Below are 18,866 nucleotides of genomic sequence, written 5' to 3'. Positions count from 1 at the left end.
GGGGGGGGGGGGGGGGGGGAGGTGTTTCGTACTCAAAAACAGGTGTATTAAATGAAAGTTTCCATACAGAATATTTTCCCACTGGGCTCTTAGAACACTGGTACTCAAACTTATTTCCTCCAGGCAGGATACTGGAAAGAAACTTCTGTGGCCAAAGAGAAGGTACCTAAAGATTCTGACATTGGCTTCACTGCTTTCCTAAAGATAAGGCCATGCTAGATCACCTTATAGTGAAGCCTGTAAGTAAAGAGCCTTAGTGCTCAGAACTTCCCAATAGCTATTGAGTTCCCATCTGTTAAATCTGAGCACACGTATAAGGATCACCAGGGAGTTGCAAAGAACAGGTTAACAGGAAAGACAAACCCAAAGAAATAAAAGCATTTTAGAGGAGAGACTATGCTGAGAAAAGAAAATATAAAATGAAACAATGCCTATCATTAATAGCCTTAGAAATAAGAAAAGACATTGCCTCATAAAAACAATAGGAATCTGGAAGAGAAATATTCAGAGAATAAAACAGAGCATTGGAAATTAAAAATATTTTATCAAAGCCCTGGCTGGATAGCGCAGTTGGTTAGAGTGTTGTCCTGATACACCAAGGTTGCAGGTTTGATCCCTGGTCAAGGCACATACAAGACTTAACAGCACCAATAACCTCTTTCCCCTCCCCTCTCTCCCTTCCTTCCTCTCTCTCTCTAAAAAAATACATGTTATCAAAGTCTGAAAGACATAATAGAAAGCTTAGAAAATAAAGTTGGGGAAATTTAAAAGGACACGGGATGGAAAGGAGTAGAGGGAGGGGGAAAAAGGAAAAATAAAGGGCTGGTCTCTGAGGTTCAACATCTGAATAAGAGTTCTTGTAGGGAGAATGGAGAAAAGGAAACAAATAATTTAATATTCCCTAATTGAAGGTGCCTTCCATATTGAAAGGGCTTGCCAAGTGTGCAACACAACGGACAACAATAGAGCCACGTAAAGGCACATAATAGTGAAATTTTAGAATACTGAATTTAAAAAGAAAACTTAAAACCTTAGAGAGCAGAAAAAATAGGTTTTATACAAAACTTCTGCAATCAGACCAAAAGCTAGAAGACAGTGAGGTCTGAAGGAAAATTATTTCAATGGTGAATTCCATACTTATCCAAATCCTTAAATAAATGTTAAGTAGAATAACTAGAACAAATCTTTAGACATTCATTGTATCCAAAAGTTAGCTCCCAAGTATCCTCTCAGGAAGCTGCCAGAGAAAAGGCTTCCCCAAATGAGAGACTAACCCAAGAAAAAGAAAGATATGGGATTAAAAAAAAAGAAGAAATCTAATATTGGAGAGTGGCATGAAGAGTCCTCAACATAGTGGTGAAAGGAGATCTTAGGGTGACAGCTGCTCACCAGACACAGAGGCAGCCAGTAACCAGTCTAGATTGGAGGAGGTCAGAGGGCTCCATGAGAAGTGTCTTTAAGAAGGTGCAGTTGAAACAATAGTAATGTTATCTGATTGTATTGAGAGAAAATTGATACAACTGGAGAATAGCTGAGCATCCTATAGGACCACTGTTCTTTGGAATGCACTTGGGTACTGTTTAAGTATCCAGAGCATATTTCAATATAAAAAATAATCCTCCTTTTTGGGAAGTTCTACCTTATGCCTTAATCAGTCTTTCCGATAGTCCACATATATTTACATCCATGTGAGGAAATGCATGCACATGATAAAAGTTGATGGAAACCATAGAAATAATTGGGCTGTCTAGACAATCATTTCTTGACCACTGAATAGTAATCCAATAGTAATGGGGAGAGCATCTAAATCCTTAGGTAATACAAATAATATTCCCTTATCCTCATGAGTAGTTTTATCTTTCCCTCTCTGATAAAGATCAAACAAAATGTGGCTTATGAATTGCAAATAATTATCTTTCCATTGCTTTATTACCTTTGCCTGCCATACAGGAACCAATGGGCAGAAGAATGATGAAGAGGCAGGAAAGGAGAAAGTGAAGTAAGAAATCTATGGTTGAAACTAAGAGATGCTAGATGAGTTTTAAGTAGGTGTTAAGATGGTCATACTTAGCATTAGCAAAAAGTTGTTCTCAGTTACTGTTTAACTATGATAATAAAGCCCTTTGCAAATTTTGACTATAGCTAGAACTGACTATTAATATTTGCAAGAAAATAATGTTCTTCTAGGTAATGCCTCATCTGGTTAAATGGACCCTAGATAACTGAGAATTGAGTGCACCTTGCGTAGTGTGGAATGTTGAAGACTCTGATCTGGATAAAGTTTTCCTAAAGTTCTGGGAATGAAATCCCTCTGGGGTTTCCTTCTCAAGCTTCTTCCATGCATATTTAACTCTCCTAATGAACCATTCATTAGGACAATATTTTCTTGCAAATGTGTGTCCTCATTTGTAGTTATAGCTAACATTTCTACAGTTATCATAGTTCTACAGTAATTGGGAATAACATTTTGTTTACACCTCATCAGAACTCAACTAGCATCTCTTCATCTCAACCATTGATTTCTTACCTCCCAGGTCCAGCAGTGCCCTGAATCTAGGGAGTGCAATGTGGTTGGCGATCTGGTGGGTGAAGGAGCATGGAAAATGAAAACTTTATGGAGGCTTTAATTCTCCAAATAAAACTAAGTGCCTGTTCCACGAATCATTACACAGATCAGAAACCCGACCCTGGCCCATTGGAACAGTCCAAGTAGAAGAGAAGCTTTCAAAAGCTCCTCGAGAGATTTTCTGGGTGTAGTTGGCAGGTCTGTGGAAGGTATGCTCTACTTGGTCTTGAGCAATAGTACAGGGGAAGATTAAAATTCAGGGTGAGGTTAAAGTCCAAGGCCCAGTCCTGATGTAAGTAAGGATGGGAGACCAAAATGATGTGTGACAGTGAGGCTGGGCTTGGAGACAGAAAACCTCAGTTGCTATGTTGATTCTGTCTTTTCCTAGCATTGTGACCTTGGTCAAGTAACTTAGCCTCAGTGGTGATTTCCAAAATGAGGATGAAAAAGAGATATTGGATGTGAAATTGCATGTAAACTTTATTGGAAGGATACACAAAGGTTTATTATTTTTGTTGCTGCTATAAATGGTTGTGCTTCCTCAGGGATGCTCACAGAGTTTGCTTTAGAGGTGAAACTTTAGGGTGAATATCCTCAAGACCCAGCACACTGAGGAGGTTTGCAAAGGGGCAGTTCAAAGGGAAGGGGACTAATGGCAGCTGCTGTTTTTCTTGTGCTTGTTTTCAAACTATTCTTATAAAGAGAGGGTGAGAGAGAAAGGGAGGAAGGAGAGGGAAATCTTTTCTGAAGGGTTAAAACAAGATAGTGCTGTAAAGTGATTCCAGATGTACAAATATTAATATCTCTCTCTCCCTGATGAATGAGAAGGTATGACCCAGTTAGGAAACTGCTAAAATTACCGGCGCCACCGAGACCTCAGTCGATGGCCCAGTGCAGATTTTTATCCTTACCTCGGCAACTATAATGCTGATGAAGGGCTCGGACCTGCTGCAGCAGACCTTCCAAAACTTCACTCTGTCCCTTGTGTCTGGGCTCTCTGTCGTCATAGTCTTTCCAGTCTATTGAACAAAAGAAACAAACAGAGTGAAATTTTAAAGCAGGGGAGGCCTCTCCCCAGCCCTGCCTTGGGAGCTGAGTTTTGCTCATGCTGCCCACAGACTCTGTGGATAAGCACCCAGCATTTGCACAGCTAGCAAGCAGTGCCAAGGGTTTGGAGGCTGCCATTGTTCAGGGCCCTGTGCAAAACAGTAATTGTGGTTGGTTTCTCATGTTGGGCAGTTTTAGGGCACAAGAAAATGGTAATGGAAAGCCAAAAGAAAATGGGGAATTTGGGAGTCCAATTTCCCCTCCCCCAGCTCCTTATTCTCCTTTCAGCACCCAGTGTCCTAATCAGTTCCCCTGCCATCTCTCCACTTAGCACCCCAGGTCTCAACTGGATTTCCACAGTAGGAAAGAAGGGGGTGTGGGAATGTGCAGACTAGATGAAATCTACAGTCCCAATGCTTTTATTGTAGGTTTCACACTTTTGGCCAAATTGACATTTCTTTCCAAGGAAAGAGCCCATGTCAGATGCCAAGAAATTGAAATCTACATTTTGCTCTAATGAATGTCTGCTTTGGTTAGCTGGCACGGCAACTCCTGCACATACTCTGAGCCACCAACCACCCTGTCTGCTCAGTCTCTAAATATACAGTATTAGCTTACATGGCAAATTTAAATTGCAATACCCACTGAGATTTTTCTCCCCCTTCTATTTTCATTCCATTTGGCAATAATGATATCAAGAGTAATAACCCATATGGGACTAATGTCAAGTCTGTAATTCTGCTGTCTCCAACTCTGGATTATTTTTTTTTTAGCAGGTCAGTCAGTCATTTCATAGTCCATCCCTTCTTCTCTCTGTTTTCCTTCCCCCAGTTTTACTTTCTGAACCTTTCAGAAGCAAACAATTGAAGGCGCTTCTTAGTTAAAATGCTTTTTCTAAAAACGCTAGGCTTTTTTTTTTTTTTCTCCTAGAAAAGTCAGTTTGTTCATAAGTATAGTGGAGGCTTAAATTCTAGTTGAATGATTTTCAAATTCCCTCCCCCTAGTTTTATTTTAAAATATGGAATCTCCCTTGTTTAGGTGCCATGACAGTTAAAGTTAGGTAAAAGTCTTCTACACAGGTCCATCCAAGGCCAAGTAGTACAGCACATTTAGAAAGACACAGGTCCTGGAGACAGATAAACTTGGGTGTGAATCCTGGCCCTTCTGATTCCTAGCTTAGTGACTATAACTGAAGTAAGTTACTTACACTCACAGGGTCTCTACTCTGTAACGTGAGAAAGGAGGATAGTGTCTACCTTGAATTATTTTGTGAGGATTAAATGAGAGGTCTAAGAGGTATCTACCACGATGTTACATAGAAGGCATTGTGTAAGTAATAACTTAAAAAGAAGGGTCTTTATTGGTGGGGAGTTAACTCCCTGAGTAGCAAGTATGTAAACATTCTTACCGTATCAGATGATCCCCTCTGAAGAAGGAGGCCCCAGATATATCCTAATCCTTCCTCTTTCCCACCCTCTCCCATGTACCCTTCTCCATTTTAGCTCTCACAAGACCGAGGCCAACAGAAACCCATTCCAGTTCTACATTACTCAACTGGTTGGTGGCATGGCCAGGACTGTCGCATAGTCTTATGACCCTCCCTAATATGCTCATTTCCTTATACCATGGACATGTTTGTTTTTTCTTTTGGGAAGGAGGGTCAGAGCTTGGTTGGCATCTGTGTGGTGTGGGTTAGTTGTGGTCAACTCTGGAGACAGGGAATTGGCATAGGTGCCTTCTGTAGACTCTGTTCCTTGTGGGCAGGAACTGTGACTTAATTTCTCTTTGTCTCAGGTTTCTCCTCTGTAAAGTGAATTTTTGAGTCTCTTTTTATGTTATCTGAGATTTCAAAGAAGTAATAAAAGAGACTGGTTCCCTCATCATCTTTGGGCACATAGGAGACACCCATTAAATGTTGGTGAGGCATTGTGAGTAGCTGTGTGAAGGTGTTCAGATAGGATGGACTAGGAAAGGGCTGTTATTAGGAAATTTGGAAATGTTTGAGGACATTAACTCCAAGTACTTTTTGTAGTGTCCCTATTGTCTGGGCATAGTGAGAATAAACATTATTTTCATGGATTTCCATAGGTCATTATGAGTTTGTTCCCCTAGCTGGATAAATGTATCTGAAATCCTTATGATAAGATGAGCAACATAGTTTGCTTCAGTAGGACTCCTGGGTGGCTGAATTACTGCCTGGCCCTGAACATGCTAATACATTCTAATGAGTGTTAATACTGCTGTCAATGCAAGGGGAGATGAAATGGACCTGGCTCTTTCAGCCGAGTCCTATTACATCAGAGGCGAGCTTGAGCTGATGACTTTATGATACATTAGAAAATTGCTAATGCTAAATTGCAGCCTGAGTGAATGCCGGACATGATGCCAAGGTTTTTGGAAAGAATGAGTTTTTCTCATAGATGTTTGGAAGGTTCTGACGACTACATAAAATAGGAGACTTTAGGGATGAGGGAGAAAATTGAAAATATATTAAGAAATCAGGAACCTGACAGGAATAAACTTGGTGTGGTAAGAAAAGAGCAGATTGTGCCACATAATACAGTTCACTGTTCTGGTAATGAGACACTTCAATTGCAACACAATGCAGAGCTTACATTCGCTGGCGATATCAGGGCTTTCCTGATCGTAACTCAGACAAGCCTGTCTGGGTCCTTTTCTCTTATTATGTACCCTACCATATAACATAAGTCTATAAAAACACATTAAGGCCTTTTGTAAAAATATAAAAAAAGTTTTATAGCTTACTGGAACATATTACCCAATTTCCAATTACTCTGTCATGTTAGAATACATTGTCTTCTGGTAAATATTTGAATAATGATACATGTTACATCACAATGTCATACTCTGTTTGTAAATAGAACCAGAGTGTTTTTATATTGTTCTTTCCAAGTGATATGGCATGTCTGCAGCAACTGTAATGATATGTTTGCATTTTAGCTCTTTGCCAGATACCCCTACTAATCCATTGTGCTGTTTTTGAAAGCACTGCCATTTTGCTATGTTAATTAGCAAGAAGTAAGTGAATCTTCCAGTCTTGGACAACTGTTCTTGTCATTTTGGAGAGAGCTCTTCACATGAGCTGTAAGGAAGAGTGTCTGAATAAAATTTGTTTATAGAACCAGACATGTGATGTTTTATGTAAATGCATCCACATGCAGATCCGAATTTGCATGGGGTGTGCATTTGGAGTGGGTTTTCCACTGCCCTACCTTCAAGTGAACTGAGGCTAGCTTTTTTTTTTTTCTTTTCTGTCTCTTCTATCCCTCCATTTCCAATAATATATACCCATTTCCTTTTCTTCTTGGAAAGAGATTGGTTCCCTTATTATCTTAATCTTTCAATATTCCCAGTTTGTATTTCTGACAAGTCTTGAATAAGAAAGATGTCTAAATAAGACCGGAATACTTAAATCATTAAGTGCTAGGGGATTCAGGAGCCTTATAGAGTCTCTGGTATCAGTGATCTAAGGCTCTGTATGATCTCGATTAGCTGTCTGAATCCACCAGAGATGGGAGTCAGGAATGGTTGGCTGGTTCTTAGTTGGCTTGTCTGCCTGATAGTGGGGCACTAGTTACTCCTGGTGTACGTAGCGGGTCTTGAGCTCTTTGGGCTTGGATCCTGGCTTAGCCACATACCAGAGTTGTAACCTTGAGTAAGGCAACATCCTCTCTGAATCCCTATTTCCTTATTATTAGAGGAGACGGAGGAGTTGGACTTGACTTCCGTGGTTGCTAGTTTGGTGATGTGGGGCTCTGTGTGTGTATGTGCCTCTCTATGTTAATAGTTCTCTCATTAGTAAAATGGGTCTAAGAATAATTCACCTCAGTAGGTTTGTTATAAAGATTAAAAGAGTTAACCCATGATAAATTCCTAGATTAACACACAGCATATAATGAGTCTTATAGATGTTAGCTCTGATGCTGCTTATCCACAAGACGGAAGAGTGATGACTGATAGTTGTGAGTATTAAGTGAGATACTGAATGGGAAACCCCATAACATACCACCGATTTGTGATTGGTCCTGGGTAAAGAGTTATCATAATACTCAAAAAGTATATAAATATAAAAAAGAAAACTCATAACTCAGATATCCACTATTAAATTTGGAGAGTTCTATTTAGACACACCTATCTAATTAAAATCAAACTCACAGTTTAAATGTTGTATAAAAATCTTGCATTTTTTTTACACAAAGTTTATACTGTAAGAATTTCTTCAACACAATGAATGTTTTGTAAAACACCATTTTGTTCTGTAGTATAGATACTATATGATACTTTATTGAACCATTAAGTTAATATAGAATACTTGTTCTCTCATCACACATGATATTTCACTATAGCAATATGTTGCTGCACTGCACATCTTTGTCCATAATTGTTTGTCTGCCTTTGTTTTCTTAGGTTAAATTCCTAGATGTGTAATTATGGGTTAGAAAGAAATGAATGTTCTTATGGTAGTTGATATAGATGGCAGATTGTGTTCCAAAAAGGAAGTAGCAGTTTGTACTCACAGGAACATGTTATACCATTTTTAACTATCACATTCGTGAAGATCCAAAAAACTGCAACACCAGCAATAGGCTCATTATGCAGAAAAATATATTATATGATATGTTTGAGATTGTTTTTTCTGGTTAACAAAGAGTTACCAGATATACCAGGGCATAAATTATTAAACTTCAAATAATTAGAGGAGGCTTTGCTGGGTTTTTCAGCCACCACAACAGATATTATCAGTTATATTTGTGACAGAGTGCCTGTTTGTAAGAAAGTTTTTCTTCTGACGGAATGTAAGATTTCCTCGGTTCCTGTCACAAAAGGGATGATAAGAGCTAAAATGGACTCTACGTATTTTGGGCCAGCCAGTGCCACGGAGCCGTTTCACTATATCCCCACAAAAACCCTGAGTAAGGCTGTGATCAGACCCATTCAATAGATGTTGAATTGAGACTCTTGAGAGTTTCAGTAACCTTTGAAGGCTATACAGTTAATGGGCACCAAATTTAGTCTTGCTGGTTACATATCTCCTTTCATTCCATTGAGTTGCTTCCCAGGGGAGCATTTCTGCAGATAAATCATTCATTATGTGGCCCAGATGCCGCCCTGAGTTAGTCTACTGCAGTGGAGACAGGGAATGAATGGCAATGACATCCTGAGGATAGAGTGGGAGTTGGAGCCTGTTGCCAGGCTTGAGGGAGTTCACAACCACCACCTACTAGAAGGAGAGGCACATGTTGGCGTCGTGATCTGAGCAGGTCCCCATCCTTTCATGTTATAAGCTGAGACTTGAACAAAGTACTGTTGGCCCTGCAAAGTATCAAAATAGAAGAATGCATCAGGAATTTTATTTAGTCACTGTTACCCTAGAAGTAGATTTTCTTGTCTGCTGAACTCCTTTATCCCTTGAGAGCAAACTACTCCACCACCCATACTTTAGCTTTCTATCTTTTCTTGACTATTATGTTTACGTATGATAATACATATTTTGGGGGTGTCCTTTTGCTTTCTTTATGCTGTCTTCTATCCCAAGAACTACAATATCATAAATTACTTTTTCTGACCCCTCCAAAACACATAAACACCAATTTTTAAAATACACAGTTTTATAAGGTTTACCAAAAAAGAGTACTTTTTTCACCCTCATCTTTCTCATCTTCCCTTCCCCCAGAGAAAACCACCATCACCATTTTAGCTGATCAACTTTCTTTATAAAAGTAACAAGTTTTAATGAATATCTTTTCAGATTAGTCATTAAAGTTCTGCTTCATTCTTTTAGTGGCTGCATCGTACTACTCTGTGGGGCAAATACAGCCATTTATTTAACTAATCCCTCACTGGTGCAAGTTTGGATTATTTCCACAAGTTACACCACAATAAACAATGCTACAATAAACATTCTCAACTCACCTATCAAAACTTCAAAAAAGTTAATTATTTGATATTACTTCCACTTTAAAACTGTTATTAAAACAATGATATATTCTTTAATGTCTTCTGGTATTATGAGTTAAGGAGTTATTTTTGTTTGCTTATAATCTTTTTAAATGTTTTGTATGGCTTTATGTTTTTGCTTTGAGGAGTTTGTTTTTTCCTGGTGAACTCAAAGGGGCATTTTAGAAGCCAGCATTTGATAAACCATTGATTGCAAAAATTGTAAAATGGTGTTTGTAGTTAAAAAAAAAAAAAGCAATCTCTGAAGAGCCTTTGCTAGGGGTTTAATAATATCGGGCTTACTCTAATGTAAAGTTAAAAATATTTTAACATTAAAAATGGGTTTCTATAAAAATGGGTTTCTCTGTACCTCAAGGTTACGAAGACTCTATAGAAGTGTAAATCTACTTCTACTCTTTTATGTGATTAGGATACTGTCTGCATTGTTCTCATTGGATGACCAAGTGGAAAAACTTAATTCCTATAAAAATTAGTTCAAATATTAGAGAAATTCTCTGTGGAGAGCTTTCCATTTTTATCACCATAACACTTTTTCTTTTCAAGCAATGGAAATTCCCTAGGGTTCTCTATGGCCCTCTTCCATCATGTGAGCTATAGGGTTGGGAATCATTCGTCTGCCGTCTGCCGATAGCATCTCTGGGGGCCACCTACCCGTGTTTGTTTTTTCTGGTAATCCACAGTTTTGGCCTCTGGTGTAGACGTGTGATTAGAACTAAAAGTCAGGATTCTATGGTGGTGACCCAACCACCAAGCATTCTGTTAGAATGAGCTGGTTCATATTCAAAGAGATGTACCCTGGTGCACCTTGTTAATGCTGGGTTTCAGGATTGTACTTTACATAGAACTGTTTTAATTGACTAACTTTTTAGAAAAACAACAATAATAACAAAATTCTCCCTCTACCTCTTACATGCGAAAGTCCTAAGGTATTATTTAAATTGTGCCGCTCTCCCCCCGCCAAAAAAAATTACAGGTTGGATTTAAGTTTACTTAAAAATGTTTTTTTTTCCCATTATAAAAAAAGATTTCGGTGATCCAGTTTTGTTGCATTTTAATTATTAGAGGAAATATAGGGTTTGTTTCTGTCTGAACTGATTTGCTAGGTGTTTTTATATTTTGCATTTTGTATGCTTATATGGTTTATAGTTCTATAAATAATTAACATTTAAGTTTAGATTGGTTGAACAAATAAGCACAGTTTGTTCCAGTTTTTCATTCACAGTTTAAATTGGTTCAGGTTACTGAGAAATGTAGCGCCACCATATATAGCTTCTTTTTTGAGAGAGCAGATTTAGACAGATTTTTTTTTTAAATCAAGGGAAAAGGATTTTTCTCAGGAAATTGTGTGACTCCAATTGATGACTGATCTCAACCAGGCTGTGGGGGTGAGGGATAGATGAGGCTGTTATTTTTACCATCAGACAGGGAGTCAAAATTGGATCTCTCGGAGCCTTTGATCCCCCCTAAAGATTAGACTGAGATCCAGAAAGCAGCAGCTTTCAAGGCTTGTGTGAGGCCAGTCTTTTTCTGATCTCCGTAGAACATGGCAGTTTACAAAGTGGTTCATGCTGTCTGCTCACTCCGTTGTGGGGTTCAGATTATGGATACCAGACATATCATGCTTAAGGAATGGCAGTTGTTGCCAGAGGACTGGGTGTTGCCTGTTGCTTCCAGAGTAAGGCATTTGCTACCAAAATCCCCGCACAAACATCAGGGGCAGGGGAATGGGAAGTTTAAGGGGGGAGATTTGGCATTTACCGTTATAAGCCCTGTAATTGTGCATCTCAGGGTCTGTAGGTCCTCCATGATGATTTCTCCAGCCAAAGGACAGAAGTCTTTAGACATACTCCATTCCACTGGGAGGGAGAGAAGGAGGGAGAGGGAGGCAGAAAGAGGCAGAGGGAGAGGAAGAGAGAATGGATGAAATTGTCATTAAGAAATAAAGACACTCTAGCACAGAATCTCTCCCCAAAATAGTAAGTTTACCCTCTTTTTCCTATATTGACACATCTAACATTCTCCTCAACATAAGTCAGTTTCCAAGTTCACAATTATATTTTTTAAAACAAGAGCAAAAAAAGTAATTATTCAACAATGACTAATATACCTTAAATACTTGTGTGTGTGCGTGTATAGACATACATTTTCTCAGGCACATTACATGTACAAGTTCACTGTATATAGAAGATGACGTATTTTATTATATGTGAGAAGGCTTCATTATGACACTGCATTCTATTTATTCCCAAGTCTGGTTTCTGCCTCAATGTTCTACTGAAAATGCTATTTCAGGGTCCCAGTGACATTCTCATATTCGAAATAAAGAAGCTTCCTTTCATTTCCTCCCATAAAACCTGACACCTTTTCCTGGAATCATTCTCTTTCCTGAGTGTCTCATACGCCATTCCCTGCTTTCCTTCTACTTCCTGACATTATCTCCCAGGATTTGGGATTTGTGGCTGAACTCTGCAGTGGTCCCCTCACACCTGGCATCCTCAAAGTGGGTGTTCATTCAAGGTTACATCTAACACCCAAATTCTAATACTCCATTTTCCTGTGAGACCACTGGTTGAAAAAACCATGATCAGGAAAGATAAATTTTGTATCATTGGTAAAAAGTGTCTTAAGGGACAGTTTACATATGGCAGGATTTAAGGCAATCCTAAATGAAGCAGGCGATTGAGTCACATGGGAGACAAGGCCTGCGTGTTTCTAAACCTCATGATGACAAGCTATAGACTTTAAGATTTAAATTACATTCTCTATGACACTTAAATATTTCAAAATTAAGCCAAGCTATTCCTAAATTCTGTTGCTTCCCCAGAGTCACAGATCTCTCTGCTTTAGTTACAGCCCCTCTACCTCTTTTCATTATTCTCCTGGGTGTCTGCCTTGCTTTCTCCACTCTCTCAAAATTGCTCTCCTAAAATTACTAGTGTTCTGACCATCCACAAAACCTCTTCTTAGGAAATTTTGCCACAATGGCCTCCCTTATTTTTTACAACCTTCTTTCCCATTGGTTTTAGTTGCACACTCTCTTTGCTTCTCCCTCCTGATTTCCACATTCCAGGCTCTCCCAGGGTTCCCCTTTTCTTCTTCCTTTGATGTGCTATTCCTTGGGGGTTTGGCTCTTCTATTTACTCCTCATACTTGCCACAGGTAATGACCTTAGTCACCCTTATGGCTCCAGCTGTGCCTCTTGAAACTGTAATTCTAGGTAGTATGACCTCTTTCTGGAGCTTTAATTTTCTCCTGTAAGCCTTCACTCCACTTGAGTATCTCTTAAGTACTTGCCAAGATATGTTTCTTCTCTCGTTTCCTCAATTTTAGCTCATGGTACGGACACACACCCAGTCCCCCAATCTCAAATCTCAGAGCGTCCTTACCTCCTCTTTCCCCCTGATTCCTTATACTGAGTAAATTACTAAACCCAGTAGGCTCTAAGTTTTCCCTCTTCCCCTCACACTGAAATTACTGTGGAACAGGCCTTTATAATCATGATCATCAGCTCTGCAGTTGATTTTTTTATAAGCCTGATAGATCAACTGATTAGCTCTCCTAATTTATTTTTCTGTTCATCTTTTCATCCTCATATACAATCCTCTTACTATATAACCTGAATTATAGTTTTGAAATGCAGATCTATTTCTTTCATTCCTCCACTTAAAATCTTTCATAGTGCTTTCAAAATAAAATGAATTTTTACCAAGGCATTCAAGGACTTTCATAATCTGGTTCCAACCGTACTCTCCTGTCTTCATCTTCTTCCATTTCCCAAAGCAAATTCCTTGTTATGTAAGTCCTGTTATGTGATTATTGTGTGTATTTTTCTGCCTCTGTGTCTTTTGCTCATCTTCCAACTTTGGCTTTGTGAAACCCTACTAATCGTTTAAGACCTGGCAAAGCCAACTCTTAATTCCTGTGCAATAATTAATTAAACACCTGTTTTTGTGCTCGTAGAGTTCTTTATTCATATAAAAACAAGGTTTATTAAACACATTATGCTTTATTGTGTCTCTTTTTCTTATTAGATCGTGAGAAACTTGAGAATAGGAAAAGTGTCATTTCTTTCCCTCTCTGGTATGTGGATCTGTGTATGCAGTACATAGATGGTGCCTACTAAATATTTTACACACACACACACACACACACACACACACACACACACACACACACACACACCCCTGGAATAGACTGCTTTTTTCCAACATGGAGATATTTTCTTCTTCTCTAGTGTCTTGCCCTTTGAAGCTTTCAGGCATATTGTAAAACCCAGTTAAAATCAAATGATTACAGTTATGTTAACTTTCAAATTGAGAGTTATAACTCTCTACCTCCTTATAAATATGTATTCTAAAACACACATGTTTATGTTTTTATATACGTTATATATATGTGTATAATTGTTTTCAAAATTTTTTTTTTCTGCTTATTAGGAGCTACTAGCTCTTGAAGAAGTTGTCTCTGAAAGTCAAATTGAGTGGGTTTGTAATTAGAGAATAATCTTGAATAATATTTTAACTAAAGGAAAAAAAAGAAATCATTGAGGGAGTTATCACAAACAAAACAGAATGAAAATTAGTAGCAAATGTATAAAGACATCTAGAAAGAACAAAGAAAATTCTAGAAACAAAAATATCCTTGATTGCCATTGAACATGTTTGATTGACTGATGTGGTGGAGCTCCAAGTTCAAGGCTGATAATTAAGAGCTTCTGATTCCAAGCTAAGGATTCAGGGTAGCATGCCAAAGGAGAGTTAGGGATTAGGGGGAATGATACCAGATTATTTGGCAAGTGATTAATGAGAAGTTGCTCAAAGATACAATCTTTAAAATTTTTGAAGAAACACAATTTATTTTTGAATAAGAACTGTTTATGTGCTATTGAATATGTTTTACAGAGCATGTTCCAGGTGGAAAAGAGGGCCTGGCTTCTTGAAAATCAGAATAAAAATATAGAAGCAGGTTTGTCAGAATGTGCATGTGGTCCTGCTTTTATAGTTAATAGAATGTTTTAAGCATTTAAGTCCAGTTAGATCTTATAACACATATGGGTTTCAAAGGGGGAAAGGACTAGGAAAAGAGAAGATTCACTTGGAAGGAAAAAAATTATCCATGTTGGAATGGCCAACCTATGCTGGGATGACCAATAGTCATTTTCTTCTGTGTACTTTACTGGGTTCGTGGACTCTTCTGACATGTACAAAGGAGCTTCTGATAATTTAAGAATGAAGAGGGAACAGAGTAAGCAGGAGCCACTTGGAGAGCCAACTAGGAATTCTAAGAAGGCAAGTTAGCATGGTCTCTCTGGAAAGTTATGTGTAGGTCATTTAACGACTTAATATTAAGGCCATGAGAAAATCACATATAAGCCTGCTGTAAATCCCTGAAGGGCTGGAGCCATGTATATGAAGTTTAAAGCTATATAAAACTTATAATTTTAAGATAAAGATCAGGCAACTGTTTCTTTTTAGGTTTGGGAAATAGAAGCAGGGTTCAATCATGCAATGGCTCATAGCAGTTGAACATGAGCAAGAAAGGTACAGAGAAAACCTAGGTGTTAGTATTTCTTAAAATTTGGCTCTGGCTCAAACTGTGATGTACTATATTTAAATCAAATAACGATGGATATTTTAAATGTGACACTGTTATTTTAACAAATACTTCATTTTTATCTAAACTTTAGAAATGTAGAATCATTTGGGCAGGAGAGTTCTAGCTGAACATGACCATTTTCCTGATGGCAGCTATGTAAATCAAAGTTAACGCATTAAGCGCCAAGCCTGTTTTGTCTTCCTTTCCGTTTAGCCTGTGATATTCGATTTCACCGATATGTTGGTGGCCAGAGACTGATGAGGTCCACACAGAAAGTATAGTGTCAGTCACCGGTGACTGACATGGTGCTTAACGTGTTAAAAAGCATAAAATGAAAAGGAACTGAAGATCTGGGCTTGTCACCTAAAGCCTATAATGTGAGGGGAAATGCCGCAGACTCAATGAGAAAGGCAGAGAACTCAGAACTAGAAGTGTTAAGGATGTACAAGCTGAGAACTTAGTCTAATGCACAGGTAAATAATAAGTCTCCTATTGTAGACTGTGTGATTAATACACCCTGCTCTCTCTGGAACACTTTTAAGTTTCAGGCTAGTTTTTTGAGATGTGATAACTATGTATCCTAAAGGTGTAAAGAAATAACATTGCAACAATGTCCAGTTAATTTCATCTGATTAAAAAATAAACCCCAAACCTGTTATTGTCCAGGTTCTCCCTACAGTCTCCAATGCCTCAAAGCCCAGAGTTGTTTTATCCTGTTTGCACACTGGGAGGAGTACACAGTAAAAGTTATCCTCTCGCCTTTTGCCCAGGCCCCACCCACACCCCCCACTCCAGCCTCACCAGTCACTGGACCTCAGACCCATTGCTTATGCTGTTTTCTTCTTTTGTACGCTATCCTCTGTCCCCAAATCATCTTCCTCTTCATTCAAACAGACCTGGTTCAAGGACATTTCCATTCGATAGCTTCTCCTGGGCTTCCAAGGGAAGCTCCTTTGCCAATTTTTCTGTCTTATATTTTCTGTCTTAGCAATTTTAATGTCTTATATTGCACTTGCGTTATTGTTTTTTATTTAATTTTTAAGACATCTGTCTCCTCTGTAGTCTATATGCTCTATGAGGGCAAGACCATGTCAAATTAATACCAGTATCCAAAGCACTTACTATAGCACCACAGGTGGCTCAGTAAATGCTGGGTAAATTGAATGCTTGATTCTGGACTTTCAAATATTTAAAGTCTAAAGTAGACAAAACTCTGATGCTGGTACATAAAGAGTAAGAAAACAGTGTCAGAAAAAACGAAATCAAAAGAGAGTAGAAGTTGCTTGAGTTGCCCAGTAAGTGGTTGAGATGGAGATTAACTACTAGCCTCCAGATTCCCAGCATCCCAGACTCTTCACTTGCCCAAACTGTCTCTCAGGAACCCCCAAAATAAAAGTTTATTTCCTATTTCCTATCAACATTTCTATGGAACCAAAACAGCATTCTTACTGGCCACACTCAGCCTGGCGCCTTAGCTAATGAACGGAATTTGGCTAGACTGTCTAGCCCAGCACCAGAGCATTATGAAATCTTCCCCTGATCCATCTAATTGTGCAGTTTCTAACCTTCCAGGCCAACCATAGCACAAGAGGAAGAAAGAGGAAGAGAGGGACGTGCCCAGAAACCCAAATACAGTCATTTCTAGAGATGAGAAGATGTGCCTTGCTGAAGCATGAGCCCGCTCAACACTTGTGGGTTTTAAATTGGGAACTGACATGAAAACTCTGGATCTGAGAATTCTGTTTAGCTCTGGCAAAATAGGAGGTCAGAGCTGCTTGCATATTTTATTTTAAATTCCCTTGGTAGTCCTAGGATCAGAGGCATGCATTACATTCAAACAAAAATCTTTATTGTTTGCATAGCACATGGTCTTCTAGTTAATTAGAAAAACATTTCCCCCCCAAATTAAATTTCTCTAGAAAAACAATGATTTAAATTAAGGGCAAACGGCTTTTTTTTTTTTTTTTTTTTGGACACTAGTAAAGCCTTCCTGACCCGCAACTCCTAGAAGATTAAAAGCAAAGTTGGAATTGGAAGGTTGTATTCAATTACTTATTGTCAGATTCTGCCACCCCACAAATAATAAGTGCCCATCTGTATATACTGTATACTGTTTTAGTTTTGCCTGCCATATGCTAGAGTGACACACAGATACAGACAGGAAGCAGGGATGTCTAAATATTCAGGTTTTGAGAAGTACATAAAGCACTACAAGTAACCACAGAAAAACCTCCACAGTTGGATCCATTTGCTTCTTTATGTCCTTCCTAATAGTTCATCCTATATGTCTCTTACCTAAAAGTATTCTTTCTCGTGATCCCATTGGTTTTTCAAATGAAAGGCATTATCATTTATATGGTTCATACTATTACTAGTGGGGCTTTCTCTCTTTCCAAGCCTAGCATAAATGTTTGTTGAATGCATACCAGTCTTCAGAGGCCCAGTTGCTGCCAGCCTCATGTCTCCAATGAGATCCATGGTGCTTTACCTCTCATTACTTACCTGGTCACTTAGCTAGGAGAACTAGGAATGTCTTCAAACAAATTCCCTCAGTAATGTTGATAGTTTGGGGATGAGAAAGTCTGAATAATCTGCACTAGTTGAGTTATTGGGAGCATAAATAATCCACAAACCTAGGTCATATAGAGGTCACTATTTTCATACATTTATAGAATATCTGTCCTTAGTAGACATATTCACTGGTTTGGGGAAGGTGTCAAATTTATCAAAAAGTAGTGTACAAAATCCACTTCTTGTGTCACGTCTGAGACCAAGTGGTATGATAGGGTGGCTTTAAGAGGAAGCACAAATAGGGAAAGGGAGGAAGTCAGAGCTTTGCCTTGCTCCAAATTTATATGCGATAAATGCAACAGGGTGCTGAAGTTGACCCATATAGCTCACAAGAGCTGAATGTTAAAATTTCAGAATTTTGTGAAATGGTGGTTAACAGTCATCATGAAAAATTAAATTGTATAAACTTAAAGAAATTATATTAAAGACAAATGCAGTAAGTACCTAAAACTCATCTCTATTTTTACAGCATTTTAAACTAGAAGCCCGTTGCACCAAGATTTGTGCAATAGGCCTTCCTTCCCCTGGCTGCCAGCACTGGGTTTCCTCCGGCACCCAGGACCCAGGCCTTTGGTCTGGCCACAGCGGAGAAGCCAAGCCTCTTCAGTATTCAGGCCAGCCAGAGCCTTCCGTCTTCACTCCATGCCTGCATATGCAAATTAACTGCCATCTTTGTTGGGTTAATTTGCATACTCATCTGATTGGCTGGTGGGCGTAGCAGAGTGACACCAATTTGCATGTTTCTCTTTTATTAGTGTAGATAATGCTGACAGACTAATAAAACTGGTATACATTTACAAACAGAGTATACCCAAGCTACGGGTATATCCTCCATCACTTAGAAAACCGGGAGAAGAAAGAGTAAGTGGTAAGCCTCAACCACACAATATGAAAAGCATTCTTTCTCTACCAGGGATACTGTCTCTTTTTTTATAGTAAAAGATGGAAATTTATTGAGAAACAAGCACAGACTCCCACATGGGGAGGGGGAGAGAGTCCCTAGGGATGCTGTCTTAATATGGGCTGCTACCACAAAAATACCACACACTGGTGGTTTAAACAACAAACATTTATTTCACACAGCTCTCAAGATGGGAAATGCAAGATC

The 18,866-nt window shown here is 38.7% G+C and overlaps 1 protein-coding gene across 1 annotated transcript in view; it reads right to left on the bottom strand.

Moving 5' to 3' along the window:
- Positions 1 to 18,866, bottom strand: part of ANKFN1 (ankyrin repeat and fibronectin type III domain containing 1) — a 220,662-nt gene that overhangs the window by 57,142 nt on the left and 144,654 nt on the right. The window contains exons 7-9 of the mRNA XM_006758689.1: positions 11,351 to 11,448; positions 8,857 to 8,947; positions 3,478 to 3,585 (exon numbers count right to left, since the gene is read on the bottom strand). Of these exons, the coding sequence (XP_006758752.1) occupies positions 3,478 to 3,585; positions 8,857 to 8,947; positions 11,351 to 11,448 (297 nt within the window). The remainder of the gene's footprint in view (positions 1 to 3,477; positions 3,586 to 8,856; positions 8,948 to 11,350; positions 11,449 to 18,866) is intronic.

The sequence above is a fragment of the Myotis davidii genome, unplaced genomic scaffold, assembly GCF_000327345.1.
Source record: "Myotis davidii unplaced genomic scaffold, ASM32734v1 scaffold595, whole genome shotgun sequence".
In the NCBI taxonomy this organism is placed as follows: Eukaryota; Metazoa; Chordata; class Mammalia; order Chiroptera; family Vespertilionidae; genus Myotis; species Myotis davidii.
Note: the sequence above shows the minus strand (reverse complement) of the source record. Positions and strands in the feature narration are given on the sequence as shown.